This window comes from Epinephelus moara, chromosome 16 (genome assembly GCF_006386435.1).
Source record: "Epinephelus moara isolate mb chromosome 16, YSFRI_EMoa_1.0, whole genome shotgun sequence".
Classification (NCBI taxonomy): Eukaryota; Metazoa; Chordata; class Actinopteri; order Perciformes; family Serranidae; genus Epinephelus; species Epinephelus moara.
In genome coordinates, this window is record NC_065521.1 from 15,905,643 (window position 1) to 15,922,888 (window position 17,246).

At 41.2% G+C, this 17,246-nt stretch overlaps 1 protein-coding gene across 2 annotated transcripts in view; it reads left to right on the top strand.

Moving 5' to 3' along the window:
* Nucleotides 1-15,431, top strand: part of mib2 (MIB E3 ubiquitin protein ligase 2) — a 50,601-nt gene extending 35,170 nt beyond the window's left edge. For both annotated transcript variants that reach the window (XM_050063869.1, XM_050063868.1), the window contains 6 exons: nucleotides 7,111-7,237; nucleotides 7,377-7,637; nucleotides 10,343-10,521; nucleotides 10,759-10,952; nucleotides 11,174-11,239; nucleotides 12,708-15,431. In XM_050063869.1, coding sequence (XP_049919826.1) covers nucleotides 7,111-7,237; nucleotides 7,377-7,637; nucleotides 10,343-10,521; nucleotides 10,759-10,952; nucleotides 11,174-11,239; nucleotides 12,708-12,949 — 1,069 coding nt within the window. In that variant the 3' untranslated portion in view covers nucleotides 12,950-15,431. The remainder of the gene's footprint in view (nucleotides 1-7,110; nucleotides 7,238-7,376; nucleotides 7,638-10,342; nucleotides 10,522-10,758; nucleotides 10,953-11,173; nucleotides 11,240-12,707) is intronic.
* Nucleotides 15,432-17,246: the final 1,815 nt, after the last annotated feature.

The following is a 17,246-nucleotide window of genomic DNA, read 5'->3' on the forward strand; positions in this document are numbered from 1 at the left end:
ACCCAGGTGCCACACATGTTATAAGAAGTGACACTAGAAGTTGGGTGTGAACCCAGGCAAATAACTGCATGTGCTGCTCAGTTGTTATCTGTGTCTTGATAGTCTGAATGCACATACCTGATGTGAGCCTTGGAAATGATGGTTATGGGCGTGTGTGTGTGTGTGTGTGTGGGGGAATATCTGCTGTGTGTTCAAATGAGGACTCAAAGGTCAACTCTCACACACACTATCCATTACAGATAGAGAGCTCATCTCCCACACAGCTGCTGCTGCTGCTGCTGTCAGCAGGATGGAAGTCAGTATCAGGCAAAAATGCAACAACATTTATTTTTGCACCGTTTCCCTACACAATGACTTGACTTTTCCCAAACTACATTTAGTGCAGTCATTTTTTAGCAATGCAGAACCATGATTGGACAAAACGTCAGAAAATCCAAACAAACTTTGAACAGTGTACCACGTAATTTTTTCCCAGGAAAGACCTACTCATCAGAGCAGTCGTGAAAGCTTTCATGACTTGGCTAAATGATGTATCACAGTGCTTAATGAGAAGAAGAAGGAAAACACATTTACTTTCATGAAAATATCAGATTTATTCCTCCCAAAATTGCTTCATGTATTGTATTCCTCACTGGAATTGAGTCCCCCCGGTGACACCAACAGAGAGCTGGTTAAAGATCAGCTCAAACATTTTACTCTACACTGAGGTGCTTGAGGCCAAACACCAAGGCTGCCTCGCTGACACCTGTCACAAAGGCTCCATTGTCTTCAGACCGTGTTGGTTTTAGGCTGGTTGACACTGGAGGTGCTTAATCACAAGCTGAGCCTTGACACTGCACTGACCGGGCAGGTAGAAACGCAACACATAACTGAATGTTCTCACAATGATGAGGTTTCAGCCCTCAAACACAACTCTTCTGTCTGGCTCTTTTTTGGTGTGCCAGTGTCCTCCTCTGTCCATGTTGCATCACATCAGCTCCCACACACCCAGAATAGCCTGGAAATCTAGAGAGAACAAACCAAAAGTGAATGGTTTCTTTTTTTTTTTTTTTTAAGAAAATACCACAGCTTTCAGCAGTACTCTGAATATATTTTAATGGGGAACTATTATGCTTTTCCGTGTTTTGTTTCTTACATGTAGTGTTTCAATTAAGAATGTTCATATTAAATGTGGCTAACCTCAGGCTTCGTATCACTCTGGTTACAGTATGATGTCATAGTGTGCCAGATTTCTCTATATGGTCTAGGCCTGGGACGATCAGCGATCAAATCGTGTATTGGCGATTGGAGGGTTGCCAGGCGATTTGCTGGATATCAAGGCAATTTTNTAACTATTGAAATGTTCACAAGGGCTTTCATAAATTCCTACAATGTTGCGGCACTGCCGCCTTTGCAGGTTAAAAGTTAATGACAGCGACTTGAAGTGAGGAGGAGCCACTGCGCTGACAAGCCGGAGACGCTCACTTTTGCATGTGATGCAAAATATTATAATAACGTGGTAGTGATCGACGTAAGACACGTGCTAAGGCCGTAACCCCCCACGTGCCAAGGACGTAACTCACAGTATGAGTAAAATTGTAAGTATTTTTGAAATTTGAAGTACATAACGGTTCTGTTAGTAACCTTAAATTTAAGTATGAACCTGAAAATGAGCATAATAGGTCTTCTTTAAAATGTTATTGATAACCTTAAATTTCAAGTGATACACACAAGCCTATACAAATTATATAATTTATACTTTCTTTTAATCTAGTGGCTCAAACCAGCCGTTACAGTTGTGCAGTTTGTCCTGATATGAAAATGATCAAAATTTACATTGTGCATTATGCAGATCTATGTGTGCATTACTGCAACTGACCTGTGCTGATTTGACCTGTAACATCATTTTCCTCGCTATTTTCAGCAGTACAATCGATTCATTACAGTAAAATGCTTTGAACCTCACCGCAACAGGTGATTTTTTTCACATTATAATATAACAATTTATATTTATTCAAGTAAAAATCTGAACTGGGTTGTTTTCAGTGCAGTTAAGGACTTTAAACACATCAGGTTAAGGAAGATCATTTTGCTAAGATCAAGAAAATCTTATTTTTCCCACCTGAATATGATAGCAAGTCTCTTCACAGGTCTGATTGACTACTTAGAGTTGATATTTTTCACAGTGCTCCAAGTCTGCCTGACCACAGTGAGGCTCCTGCTTCTTTGCTCCAGGGCTTTTACAACCTCATATGAACTTTCCTTCCAAAATTATAACAAAACCATGTAATGGAAAATTGTCCCTGGCTCTTTTTTAAAGAGGTGCCATGCAGGAAAGGAAGCAGGAATGAAAAACACCAGCATCACCATAAATTTCCTCCCCGAAGCGATGCCACTTCATTCAAGGTTTCAATTAGAGATTTTTTTAAAGTGCATTTTGTGTAATTTGGTGGATAATATCTTTGAAATGTATATTCCAAATAGTGGGAGCCCTGTTATTTTCATTAGTAAAGATTTTTCGGCAGTGAGTAAATCACCATAGCTTGGTCCTCTCTCCACAATCTACTTATGCCAGTATGTCAAGTACTAAACCAGTGAAAAATGACCATAAGTCAATCCGTTTTTCTCGTCAAAGGGAAGCTTTGTGCCAGATTCTGGCCTCCATACTTCACCTCCCAGTGACCCACATTTGTTCATCACTCCAACAATCAACCCTCTCATAGCTCATACTGTACACACCTTGAAAAAATATATAACAACAACAAAAAAAAAAATCAAATCTTAGTCGGGACAGCCTGTACATGAGCGCAGTGTGTGGACAAACTGAGCAGGGGAAAAAAGAGTCGGCAAGCAATAACTGAAAGCGAGAGAGGAAAAAGGAACGGGAGCGGAGGCCGCAGTAGACAGTCATTTAATAAATGTCCGATCTGTTCTGGCAAGTGTCATATGTGCAGTGCTGGGAGTTTAGGCTGCACTCTCCGGCATTCATTTAGCTTGACATCAGCCGCTGCGCCAAAAGTAGAGACATAGGATTTACAGTGCTCAGGATTGGCTTGGTTCACCAGTTCATTCATACATCACCCGCAGGCCTACAGTACATTTATACAGTACAGGTGCTGTGTGTTTGTCATGTTTTCCGTCTTTGATCTGACTTAAATATGAATTGTAATATACAGTTTAAATATGCAGACGACAGATTGAGGCCAAACACATCTCATCACAGTTTATGTCATATTTAACATGAGAGTAATCTTTGTGGAGTGAATTCAAAACTCTTAATTGAAATGTATAGATATTGTGGATTTTCCTCACTACACTCTTTGATGTTCATCCACTTTTTATTTGTACAACCACCAAAGTACATCTGTACCTCTGCCCCCAAGTAAATCAGTTGATTGCTTGGCCGTCCTCCTCTTTGACAGTCCAGATCATCCATAAATGTAGTTTTTCTTTTTGATGCAACAGTGTTTGGAGTTCCCTTTGAGCAGCTGTGGCCCTCTGTTGTTTTTTCGTGACAGAAAGATGAGAACGTTTTGTTTATTAGTGTATTTATTTATTTATTGTGAGGAAATGGAAAAAGAGGGCTAGAGGCCAAGTTCACAAACAGTCCTGGGAAAGAAAAGACACAAGGCAGGCAGCCAGATTTCTTCAGGAGTTTTCAGTTTGACAGAAGAGGCAAATGGATGTACAGTGTGTTTAGTGTGTTAACTGTATTTACTCGAAAGGAGAGAATATTTGCTGGGATTTCTCCCTCTTCCCTTTAATCTCGCCTCCTTGTAGCTCTTTTGATTTCTCATCACTTTCACCAGATCCCTTTTGGTCCCCAACAGTTTGTTCAGTTTGTCCTATTTACTCCCGTCTTTTTGGAGTTATTGCGCCTTTTGTCTGACACACACCAGACAGATTTCACAGCACACTCACTCTCATAGCTAATTATACATGAAATCAAAATCCTCTCTTTTTTCTCTTCGTCACTCCCAGCATCAAAGAATTAGTGGTACATTTCTTCTGCTTTGATCAAGAAGCAAGTTACAAACAAGCATGATGCAGACTCCCAAAAATAACCAAATGAGGACTTCAGTCTCCAGAAAGTCATCACCAGCGTGGCCGAGATGCCCTCTGGCTGTTGTGTACGAAAGACCAGCGTGGCCGAGATGCCCTCTGGCTGTTGTGTACGAAAGCATGTTTGTACAAAAACTGCCCCGGAACGTCAGCCCAAGTCTGAATATACATGAGCACACAGAAGTAACGATTATGGAAATGATGCAGAGAAATGAGAGAGCAAAGGTGACGCGACAGACATGGCGTCTCTCCTTCATATCTGCGAGGGGGAGCTCTTTAGATAACCAAGGTGCTCTGGAGACGACGCAAAAGCAAGAATGATATTTCCCTCAATACCTTTACGGCCCCCAACACACACACACACACACACACACACACACACACACACACACACACACACACAGGGCTGCATTGCAGGTACAAATGACCTCCAACACAATGTCTCCCCAACTGCCTCCATCCTTAGTAATACACCCAGAGGAGATCCCAACCATACGTGACTGTACAGTACATGTAACAAAGCAGCCTGTGCTCTCAGCAGTCAGGCTCTCCAGTAATGCATTTTAAATGTATCAGCAGTCTGCTGCTAATGAGCCTGTAAATGTTGTAATTGGTTAGTTACCATAATTAAAGCTACATTAAAACTGCTCATTTTTAAACTGATGCAAAAATGATTGCATTTCTCATGTTCCCTGCACACCACTGCGAGCATTATACAGTGTAACACAGAAAAGGTAATGCTATCTAGGTGCATCATTGAAGAGAGTTGGTGTGTTGATGAGCAGAGTTTGTTTCAGTGCATCTGTCACTCAGTCTAACACTTAGTCGTAAAATTTACAAAGTTGTAAAATGACTAAAATCAAACTTCGGAAAGAATTCTTTACATCATGAATTAACTCTGTTTTGATTGTGCTTTTGTTTTGTTAGTTAGGGCCAATTGTTAATTTTTTAAAAACTTTTTAAATAGAGATTTTTGTCATACTTTTTTTCTTCAAACTTGAAAGAAAATGTAGATGGTACATAGTCATAGGAGGATAGTTACAGATTGGTGCGGCGGAGGTGCTAGGTGAAGAGCCTTTTCAAAATAATATGACATAATGAAGTAATCATAATTCTCATATGACGGAGAAATTATTTTTAACCGCAGTTTTCACATCTGTCATCTGTGCTTCAGCTGTAAAGCTTGCTAACATCTGAATAAGTACAGGGTGTCTGCAGGTCCTGAAAATGCCTTAGATTCACTTGTATAAATATAAAGCCTTGAACGTCATCAAATAGTCTTAAACCTGAATTTGTGAGGTCAACATTTTATCTAACTTCAGTTATCCATCTATTGATGTACTGTTGTCAGAATGAGTCAAGCTATGCTGCATGAAAGTCCACATTTCTGATGTTACAAATCTTTAAACCTTCCTCTGAACCTTATACGTCATTTAACACCTGCACTTATTGGCAAAATGTAGACAAAGCTAGCTCACTCTAACAAACATAGTCCTACATAAAACCTACCTCTGCACGGGACTACATATATACTACTTACCTTTATACCTACCTGCAATTCTTGAATAAGAAAAATATGGTTTGTCCAAAAATCGGTCTTAAATAATTGGGTTAAATATTATCTTGAAAAGGTTCTAAAAAGCATTAAAAATGTAAGTGTCTGATACCTATAGACACCCTGTACACACTCTGGATGTTTGTCCCTGTGGTATGTATTGCATTGACAGTGTTTTGCTTTATAGTAATTGGTTGGATTGGCGATGAAGTAGCTTGGGTTGTATTATTGTATACATCATTGGTTTTACATTATATTGATGCTCTGCTGGATGTCTGCATGCTGGTTACTGAGCAATGTTTTTACATCCTCAAGTTTTTTCATTACTAATAAGAGGTAATGAGGAGCTGTCTGTCTGTTGAGAGATGCCGTAAGCAATAAGCCTCCTTCATGTGCTGCCCATCAGTCTGTTTCATTCTGATATTATGATTGATCTTAAAAAACTAACGCCAGCCTCATTTATCAACACCACTTTTTCCCAACGGTAAAATCCAGCGGTGCTAACATTAAAATTGGCCTAACATCCATAGAAAGGTTGGGTCACGTCGCACCCAAGCCTCCATGGTAGCATGCCAGCTTCCTGGGTACTCGTCAAGGCTGTTGGCTTCAATTTCACACGCCATAAAGCAGGCTCAGCTACAGAGCAGAGGACATCTCAACACTGCAGCCCGGCCTCACACTGCAGCATCAGCCCGCTTCGTGAATCACAACAAAAAAAGTTGTAATAGTCTCACTTCACTGAATGTGGTGTCATCCTTCAAAGAACGTCTCCTTTGTTAAACCTCACAGTAAAGATAACATGCTAAAATCTGACAAAACTGGGTGGATAGTTATAGAGGATGGTTAAAGTTTGTGACCTTAAAAGATTTGAGCATTTAGTGTTAAGGTGTGTCGAGCTGTGAGGTGGTGATTGTGATATTCTGTCCGTATTATAGCTCGCTGGTTTCATACTGAATGTGAAGAATGCAAGCTACAAGGACGACAGTGATCTACTGTTATTTACGTGTAACACTTTGGGTAGTGGAGTATCACAGAAAGGGTCAGTTGGCTGTGTTTAGTGAGAACTGGCTGCCTGTTGTGCTTCAGTGTTTTCTCGTTAGATCAGCTTGTTAACAGTTGTACAGCAGCTGCGTCTCCGTCCAAGCTCATGTCAAGAACACTGAGCTTCATATTCTGAGAGGTGTACACAGGCTGCAGTCGTGGTGTTGTAGATGCGCTGTCACCGTATGTGATCAGGTTCATGTATTTAACACTGTGTTTAAAATCAAGACATGGATATTAAAGTGGCTTCTAATCATATTTAATCAGAGAGTATTGATATTCATGTTCGACAAGCTGGGCACTTTCTGGTAACATCAACATTTAGCAGCCTGCATTTTTTTTTTTTTAAGTGAGAGACAGTACAGTAAAAAGCACTGGGGCATCTATTACAGATATAGCTGTTCTTAATTGAAGTCATGAGCCTTGAGGAGTGTTGTGCTAATTGAGTCTTGTGTTGTTTGTTCTGGCGGCAGGGCCACAGAGAAGATCCTGGCCAGAGCGCGGCAGCTGGTGGACGTTAAGAAGGAGGACGGCTTCTCTGCGCTGCATCTGGCCTCCCTCAATAACCACCGGGATGTCGCTGAGATCCTCATCAAGGAGGTGAGCTAGAGACAAGAGAATCATAAAACTGTTTTGACACTTCACTGCTTTTTAATTTTTAGTAATTTAATACAGATTTGTTTTATTCATTTAATTCAAAATTACAAGTTTTTTTTCTTCCCGTTATCCTCTTCCACAGGGACGCTGCGACATCAACATCCGCAACAACCGGAACCAGACGCCGCTGCAGCTGGCGGTGACGCAGGGCCACACCGACCTGGTGCAGCTGCTGGTGTCCGAGGGTGCCGACGTCAACATGGAGGACGAGGACGGCGATACGGCCATGCACGTTGCCCTTCTCCGCCCGCAGCTGGCCAATGTTATGCTCAGCCCCGCCGTGGGAACCAGCAGCAGTGAAGAGAGCAGCGAGGGGTGCTCTTCCACATCGCTCTACTGCAGGGTGAGAACCGACGGGGGAGGTGGCATGTTGTTGACTTGTTCCTTAAACACGTTCTTTAAAAAGCTTGAACTGGCAGTTTTTTGTCAAAGTCGTGATAATATGTCCACATTAAAAAAGTAAGCTTTACTACCTTACATTACTCACAATGGGAAGGGATTTTAATGTAACTACAGCTGCTGAGGGGTGCATTACCACTGAATTGTGGTTATTTTGGGGCTTAATAAGCCGAAGAGAGACAGCACAACTTTCAAAAGATGAGAAATGACGTCTAAATACTTGAGACTGCTGAGCGTATATATTTAAGACTAAAGAGATGGTTACCAAAGACGATCCACAACAAATAAATGACCAAAGGAATAGCACATGAAACATTCAAAGAGGAGTAAATATAGCCTGAATGAAGGGTAAATAGACATTAAAAGGAAGGTAGATTAGGACTGAAGGTGGGAAAAAAGGATTAAGAAAGTAAAAAGACTCATAGCGAAGTAAATAAAGACTTAAAGGATATTGAAGCAAGGAGGGATTGGTAAACAAAAACAGACAGACGGAATGTAAAGGTATTTGTTTATAGTAGGAGTGGTTGATTTAGGATAAAGGAGTTAGTTGGCTTTACGGGGTAAATGAGGGGATGAATGGGTAAGAGGCGGGAAAAGAAGTCAGGCTGGATTACTTTGAGGAGAGGGTTAACTGAGGAGAAAGGATGTTGCTTTATTGTGTAAACAAGGCAGGAGAGAGGGGTTAACTAAGGAGAAAGTTGTCAGATAGGAGTGCACTAAAGTGGTACCATGTGAAAGTGAATGTGGGTGTTACAGCTTTGTTTTCTGGAGGAAAACATAAAAAATTGAAATCTTAATAAGCACATGAATTTAAGATATTAAGTCTCCACATTTAGGATTTATTTTCTCAGAAATAAAGATTACCTCGTCTTCGACTTTAATCTGATATTGTGGCTTTAAGAGCAAGTACTGGCAAGAGACCGAGAACGATTGGGAACAAGTGCTGAAAGGTTGAGAAGTGAAAGGGCCCACTTAGTGGAGCAATATAGATTTGGCGCAGACGAGGCTTTAGTTAAGATGTCCATGATAAATTTAAGAGTACGGTGTAAACACGCCATGTAATTACTTCTCCAGAGGATGTCTTGAACTTGGATAGGACCATGCTCTGTTAGTTGAGGGAGTCTAAGAGAAGTCATGTGGTGTTATTCATCAACAGAGGCATACAAATCTGAATCCTCAGGCCTCCCTCTATTACATCTAACCGTAATGTGACACTTTGACATTTTGAGTTGTGGTCTGTTTTTCTCTGTTAAGTCATTTTGTGTAGTGCTGTAGTCAACAACACAGTCAACAACCAGCCATAACAACATTATTATTCAATATGGCAGGCAAAGGAAAATGCTACTGCTAGCACAAATAGTTATTTGAATGAGCTCAACAAGCCCTTGAGTGAACCTTAAGGACACGTGATTATTCGAGTTTAGTAACAGTAAACCGGCATTAATTGTTTTTTTGTTTTGTTTTTTTGGCCACTTTGGGTGAGCACAGCAAGCTGTACACACCACTAACACATTATCACCTTATAAAATCTTTATGTGAATGTGTTAGCATCAGGACACCAGAGGAGCATTATAGCAACATTCATTTTGAGTTGTGCGTCAGGTGACCTGGTTAAGTCCAATAATTACCCTCATTTTAGCTCAGTTTTTGGTCTCCACCAACTCCTGAGAGAAATATCTGGTTCTATAGCTGCTAAATGCTCCACTATATTCACCAGCTAGCCACTAACTGTGTCTGTTTGCTGAGCAGGTAGCCTACAGTTGGTGTAACTAAGCTCTTTCACAGTAAAGGTATGGGTCATAAACTCAAAACAGTGAGCTGAAAGATGCTAAAACACTCTGTAGAGCTGAGGGTAAAGGTAGCATTAGGTTATAATTCTCTGTTGATTATGAGTTACATTTCTCATATTATCTATAGTAATTTAATGTTAAAATGTTATTTTAAACATTGGTGTCGGCATTAGCCCAGAATGTCACCATTGGTGCACCCCTAAAAAACGTTAGAGCAGCTTTAAACTCCTGCATTGTAACATTATAACTGTGTCCACCTGATAAGGATCAGAATTATAATGTCACAGCATCTCGTTTAACCTTCCTCGTGCTTTTCAGAGAGCCGTTTACTCACAAGAACTAGTTTTAATCTTCCATGTTAAGAGACCTTGACTTTGGGCTTTGTGCAGCACTTTTTACATGACTGTTACATCAGTTGGTGTTGATATCATTGCGCCAATGAAGAACGTCCTTTCCAGTCTACATGACCGCAAACACTGCAGCTCCACTCAACATCCTGGGCACCTGCCAAGCCAGCACACACACACACACAAATTCACACACACCCCATGAAGGTGGCTAGACTTGAGTGCTCAGGGCTGTTTTGGCCACTGTCAGCAGATGAGTAATTTGGGGAGTTCTTCAGTGCTGATTAGATTTGGGTTTATGTTTCAGCCTTTGCTGGTTTTACTTCATTTCTTTTTTTTTTTTTAGCTCACTGTCAGCTGTGACCTTGACTAAGTTTTCTCAACTTCCGCCATTTCTACAGTTCTTAGTGCTCGTGCGAGTGTGTTTGTAGATTAGGGACTGCCTCGAAATCATGTTAATTTTAACTGCAACTTCTCTCTCCCTCTCTTCCAATCATGGTGTGTATCCACAGCTGAGCGCTTCAGGTCTTCTGGGGAATACCGAGCTGAGTGTTGGTGCAGCTATCGCTTGTTTTCTAGCGCAGGAAGGGGCTGACATCAACTACGCCAACCACAAGGGAAAGAGTCCCCTGGACCTGGTGGCAGACAGCACCATGATGCAGCTCATCAAGGGCTTCTCTGAGAAACACAGGTAGGTAAAAGCACTGCTAACATTCATAATGCTTTTGGTAATATTATTAACCAAAGAGTAGATTTTTAAGGCCATGTTGTGTTTCAAACTGCCTTTTTACATGCAAATGAATTCTGAATTTTAAGATGGACAAAAATCAGCTGCTACAGAAAATGTTTCTTTGTGTGGGAATCACTTTAGAGACAAATGAACTGCACTCGGTTTTCTGCGTTGTTAAAGCCATGTGTTGTCTGTCAGGTTGCAACGTCTGCAGGCCATCACATGTGGACAGGGCCTGAGCAGCGCCAGCCTGAGGCGGGTCCACACTACGCCCAACACCATGACCAACCTGGTTCTTCCCACACCACCGGGTCCCAGTGAATGCCTCATCTGCTCCGAGCTGGCTCTGCTGGTTCTCTTCTGCCCCTGCCAGCACAGCGTGGCCTGTGAAGGTGGGTGGAGACCTGAGTTAGTGGAAGATTATGTGATGGCCAAAAAAGGGGCTTTATTATTTTTTAAAAATATCTTAACGTTTCTGTACCGTTTGCTTCACTTTCTGTCTCGGATGTTAAGTAACGCAGACATTTTTCTTGATACTGTAGGTGCACTTTTTCTTGTATTCTCTTTGTATGTCTTCTGTATCTCCATGCTGATCTGGTTCTTGTCTTAACAGAGTGTGCCCATCGAATGAAGAAATGCATCAAATGCCAAGTCACAATCACCAAGAAAATTAGACAAGGTAAGAAGAATCCCATTATTGTTGTTATCGGGGGTGTGTCAATAGGAAAAGGATGGCATGGAACATTTTTAGACAAAGAATTAGGTCCTTTTTATATATATATATATATATATATATATATATATATATATGTACTCATGTTTGGAACAAACATATCCCTTGTAATAGTGGCAGCTTTTATTTCTGGGTTTTTCAGTTTGTTTTTTGTTTTGTTTTTTCAGACAGCAAACTTTTTGATGTTGTAGTTTATTATCTACATGTACTGTTTCTTTATTTTTTTTTTTAAACCAGTGTTAAATGTAGTTTTTGGAGTTGTGACTGATAGTTGCCGTAACGTTCATTCACAAGGTTTTTTTTTTTTTTTTCTTTCAAAGCCACATACTCATTCTGCATTTTTTTTTTATACAGACATCCCAAACAGGACTGAAAATCTGTTTTAGCAGCAGGGATGTCAGCGGTTCACTGTTAATTGGTTAATTGCAAAGAATTGTTTTGACAGGTTTAGCAAGTTGGTCTGCAGGTTGATTTTGCTACCTTTCAGTTTACTGCACTGCACACCACCACAGGGTCTTGGTGCTAGCATTAGCTTGCAGCGCCCTGCCCAGATTTGAGCCACAAACCTCCTTTAGCATTGTTAACTACTGTTAGCTGTGCTGGCAGCGCAGCTAGTGGTGCTAACATAGTTAACAGTGCTAACAATGCCAAAGGGGGTTTGCACCTCAGCGTTGAAGCCACTTGGTCACTGGGGTGACCTGGGGTAGACTGGAGGGTGGCTAGCGGTAATTGCTGAAGGAGTGCCGCTGCCACCCTGCCCGGGTGGTCCGCAGTGCAGAGCAGCCAACATTAGCTAACAAGTGGAGACTGGAGCGTGGGCAGTGGGCACAACGTTTCTGCATGTAACGTGGCTAGCTGTCTGTCTGTCAACAACAGATGAAATAAAAGGCAAGAAATTTGTGTCAGAAAACATTGAATTTCACCACTTTTATGTGGACAGTGCTTTGAAATGCGGTGTTAAAGCTCACTTAGACAGTGGAGCACCGGACTAAAAGGAAAAGCCTCTTGCATTTCACATTGACTAGTTAGTTACTGGTTAATGGGTGCAGGGCTTTGAAAAGTAAGTTAACCGAAACTGACATCCCTATTTAGCAGTGATCACTGTGTCAATGAGAAACAGCTTTGAATGGTAGGTTAAAGCACCTCTGTGTCGAGGACAAGCTATCAATGAAATTGTCAGACATTCTGAGTCATGCTATCCCTGGTCAGTTGCTGCAGTATACAGTCTTATTATCTGTGAACCACCCGCGCAGTGAAACACCTTGCTCATCTTGCACAGCTTTCATAACATCAGAAAACAATAACCTACAGTTATTTTTCTGCTTTTATTTTTTTACTGCTATGACATCATTGATATTGATGACAACCCCCCCTCCCCCCCCTCCCCCTCCCTCCCTCCCTCCAAACTCCACAGACCAAACAGAGGTAGACTGCAGCCCCGGCACTGAGAACTCAGAGCAGCACAATCTGCTGGAGCAGCTGCAGTCTCGCTACCGCCAGATGGAGGAACGAATCACTTGTCCCATCTGCATTGACAACCACATCAAGCTGGTCTTCCAGTGCGGACATGCCTCCTGCATCGACTGCAGCGCCGCGCTCAAGACCTGCCCGATCTGCCGGCAGACCATCCGCGAGCGCATCCAGCTATTCGTCTGAGTTTCTCTGTCCTCTCAGCTCTTAATGACCCAAAGAGGATGTGGGAGGGGGCTGGGGAGAAGCGGGGGTGGGAGGGGGCAGCTGTTACCTTTTGAAGACCCAGTGACTTTTATCTGCCTGTCGCACCCTCCTGCTCATCCCTCTCCCCCCCTCATCGAATGCTCACTCAGCTCATAGGTTGCTTTACAAGAAAACGCTGTGTTACATCGCTGAGAGTCCACCGTTTGTTACATTATGAGTAGTTTCCTTCTTGAGCAGCGCAGGCGGAAACATGCCCATCACTTAATTTTCAGCAACAGAACTGATGTTTCGCCGAGCCCAACGGGACGCAAATGAAGCGAAGTTGTGGCGGGAGGAAAAAGGTCCTCCACCTCCTCTTTTCCTTACTCCCACCCAGCCTCCACCTCCTGTAATCTGTCCTATCTTTGCTGCTTTAAGTGGATGTCTGTTACCCATCATCCTCTCTGGCTCTCTGGCCCCCTCTGTTTACAAGGCTGCGCAGAATCAGTCCCCGTCTTCTCGCCCCTCAGCTTGTCCTGTGAATTATGTTTGCTCTCATTTGTACCAATCTCTTAATAATCAGTGTTAGTCTCTGCAGAGGGAGTTGGTATAACTAAAGGCTCTCTATATAGTCCCCAACCACTCGCCTGTATGCAAGGGGAAATACACACTATATATGCATGAATATATGCATATTGTAAAGCTGAAAATGACTGTGTTGTCATGGGTGATTTGTCGTCGTTGTTGTTTTTATTTCTCTCTGGTTACATTTGTGGTTTTCAATGTACCGATCAGTACAGGTTTTTATTTATGTGTGAAAGGTGGTATTACTTAGTAATGTCCTTATTTTAGTTGGTGTTTGCTTGGCAAAAATGTTTTTATTTCTACTGAACTTCACCCCAAGCCTATGTCCTCTACTCAGGGTATCAAATCATTGAAAGCACTTGTGATATCCATAACAGGTTAAAGAGCCCCCCCCCCACACATACCCACCGCTACAGTGTAGGGGATCATTTTAGTGGAGAGTCACTGAAAGAAAAGGTCATAAAGTTGTGCATAGTGACTCAAAATCACTATAAACTTTAAAAGTTTCGTTCTCATTAGTGAAATGAATGTTTGCAGGAGAGTTCCTGCAACAAAACATCCAAAAAACACCCCCTAAAAGTCATCCAAGTATCCCAGAAGCAGCAGTCAGCTTTACAGCATTGTGTTAGTCTGCCTGTTTGTGTCTGAAGGCCGCAGTCCGTTTGTCGTCTGGCGTAGAGAACCCCAAAAAGCAGCGGATGCTCGTGTTTCGTTAATTATCCATCAGACGTGTTGTGAGATATAGAATCAGAAGGGCAAAAACGTGACATTGTTGTGTTGCACCTCTAGTTCCACGTCTACCTTCCCACTGGAGTCATTTCAGAAGAAACCCCCCCCCCTCTCTCCTCTGGAGTTCTGGATTGTACATCATCTTCATCCTTTCTAATGTTTTGGTGTGTTTTCTTGAAGGGCTTATGCATATGAGAAAAAAAAAGTATCTATTTTAATCGTTATTTAATTTTTATTTTCTATAACAAACTTCCAGAGACAGGAGGGTTTTTTTGTCTTCATTAGATCCCAAATTTTGGGAGAGCCAATGTTAAAGATGTACATTTGAATGTCGGGGAAGAAAAATGTATCCTGTCTCACTCTGCCTTTTTTTATGTGTAAAGAAAAAAAAGATGTAAGAGACGGAGCTGGAGAGACCGAGACGTATTTACCACGAGTTTTACTTTGAGGAAAGAACTTTTACATCTGTGCCAAATCGCATGAGGATGTGCATGGGCATGCACGCCCGAATTTATCTAGACGCACTATGCTAAACCCCTCCGAGCTCAAGCGAGGGTTCAATTATTCCAGCAGTGTGAAGTAAACTAAAAAGCAGACGTTAGTATTTAATTTTGTTCAAAATAAGAAGTGTTATCTCAGCACACTCAGTTACTGGTGTTAGAAGTTGAGCTAATGGTGTTAGCCTCCTAACTTTAGCTGTAGTGCTCTCAACCTCATGTTCTCAATGACAAGTGACGCTACACCCATGTTCAAAATATTATCAGTCCCATATTGTTTGGAGCTTTTTACAAGTATATATATTTATATTTTGTGAGACATTATCAATCAAGGGACAAGTTTCGTACAGAAATTTCGACATTTTAAGGATTGTCCATCGGTGTTTTAAGTTAATGGTTTTACAGGCTAAGGCAATAATGTTTTAGAAAAACAAGGAAGATGTCTGAGTTCTTTCTTTTTCTCCCCCTTAAGGAGGTCGTCTGTGAGGGCGGGAAACAATTTCTGTATAAAAACACTATCAAAGCAGCAAATGTTACTATTGGTGTTTGTACAGTTCAGCTCTTGGAGTTCTGATGTTGGCCTTACTGTCCATTCCTCCTCTGTTGATGTTTTTTCAGTTGTATTCTGTACAAAAATATTTTGCAATAAATATGGAACTGTTTTCTAAGGACTTGATGTAGATGTTTTGTTGTTGTAGATGTTTTAATTATTTGATTTTTATGCCTCTGCGCCGACAATAGCCACGGCTGGAGGCATTATGTTTCCAGGTTGTTTGTATGTCCATCTGTCCTTTTTAATGAATGTGACAGTTCAAGAATGTCTTCAGGGAATTTTTCAAATTTGGCACAAACGTCCACAAAGGTCAAAGTGACCTCAGAAAAACAGACTTTTGGCCATAATTTGAGACTTCATAAGATAATTATATTTCACACAAATGTCTAAGAGGATAAAATGATGAAGTGACAACATTTATATCCACAGGACAAAGATCAACCTCACTGTGACATCATAATCTTATGCAAAAACACTTACCTGGCCATTATTTAACGTCATATCTCAGGAACAGAAGGTGAGACGTTTGGTCAGATACCGATTTGGTGACCCTAATCTTGGGTATCCGTCTTGAAACTCTGCTGATTGTATAGATCTTCTGTGCTGCCAGGTTTAAGATGTGTATGAAGCATCCACTTTTAGAATTTGTAGCTTCTTTGCACCAACATCCATATTTGAAGCATTGCCAACTGTCATGGCTACATACGAGTCTTGATGGACACGGATGTAAACTGTAACTCAACTGTTTGGCGGAGGCGTTCAACGTGAGGCAGTTATTCTAGTTTTCACTTTGAAATTGTCTCATAAATGTAGTCCCACTGCAAACACGTGAAATTAAAAGAGGCACATCGTGTTCCCACCAGTGATCCCAATGTGATAAAGAGCTAAGCCCCCAGAAAAACAAGTCCTCATAAAATATAGGAACATTATGTTAAGCATTGTCCACAAAAGTCTTATTCAAAGCAGTCTGAGTTGATGACATTTATGTGTCATTTAATCTTGAAACAGGACTGTTAACATTGTATGTGGGAAGAGAAATGTCACATACTGCCAGTCATGTTTTTAATCGCACACTTGAGCATTGTAGGTTAAAAAGCCAGTTAATGCTCATATGTAACTCAAGCAATGTCACTGTGGAGTATTTTCAAATGTTATGACCTTTAATTGGTCATGGAACAGTAATGCAAGTATTACTCTTTAATTTCTCACTATGGTGAAGATGTTAAGTACCCTCTATTTCACTATTTTAAACACTCACATTATGAATATTGTATTCCCAGGGGGGATTCAACACTGAATTCAACACCGATGTTGATAAATTAAAAAAGTGTAAATATTACAGCATTTCTCAACCTATTTGACATTCACACTCCTCTGTGTTCAGGGAAACAGAAGGTGAGCAGGTTGTGTTTGCTGTAACCCATTTAGGCTGCTTGGTATCTGTGCAGCGTCTCCAGTTAAATGCTGCTGTGTGCCACTTCTTAGTTCTAATTGTCTTACGGCTCAGATGGCTTTGGCATATGACTCAGCGCTTTAGCAGTGACGTACTCTCTGAAGACAGGATGACAGCTTTGAACACTGGCTGTACCCACGACGCCACTACTACAACACATGCTTTGTTTGTTGTATAAATACTGTATTTAGGAAGCGACAAAGAAATGAATGTGAAAGAAACTTGAATTCAGGGTAACACTCGTAGTCCGTACTAATAATATACAGTGAAGTGTGCAGAATTCTCTCAGGACAGTTTGGTGGACTAATAGTTTTTATATAACCCCAAAACCCAAAATATTCATGCTTTATACTTCTGATAAAATTAAAAAGGAGAAGTTCTTTAAAAAATGTATAATGTTATTATTGTGGAAATTTTCAAATACATTTTTTGATTTTTTCATCCCCCCCCCCCTCCCCCCCCCCTCTCTCTCTCTAGGGT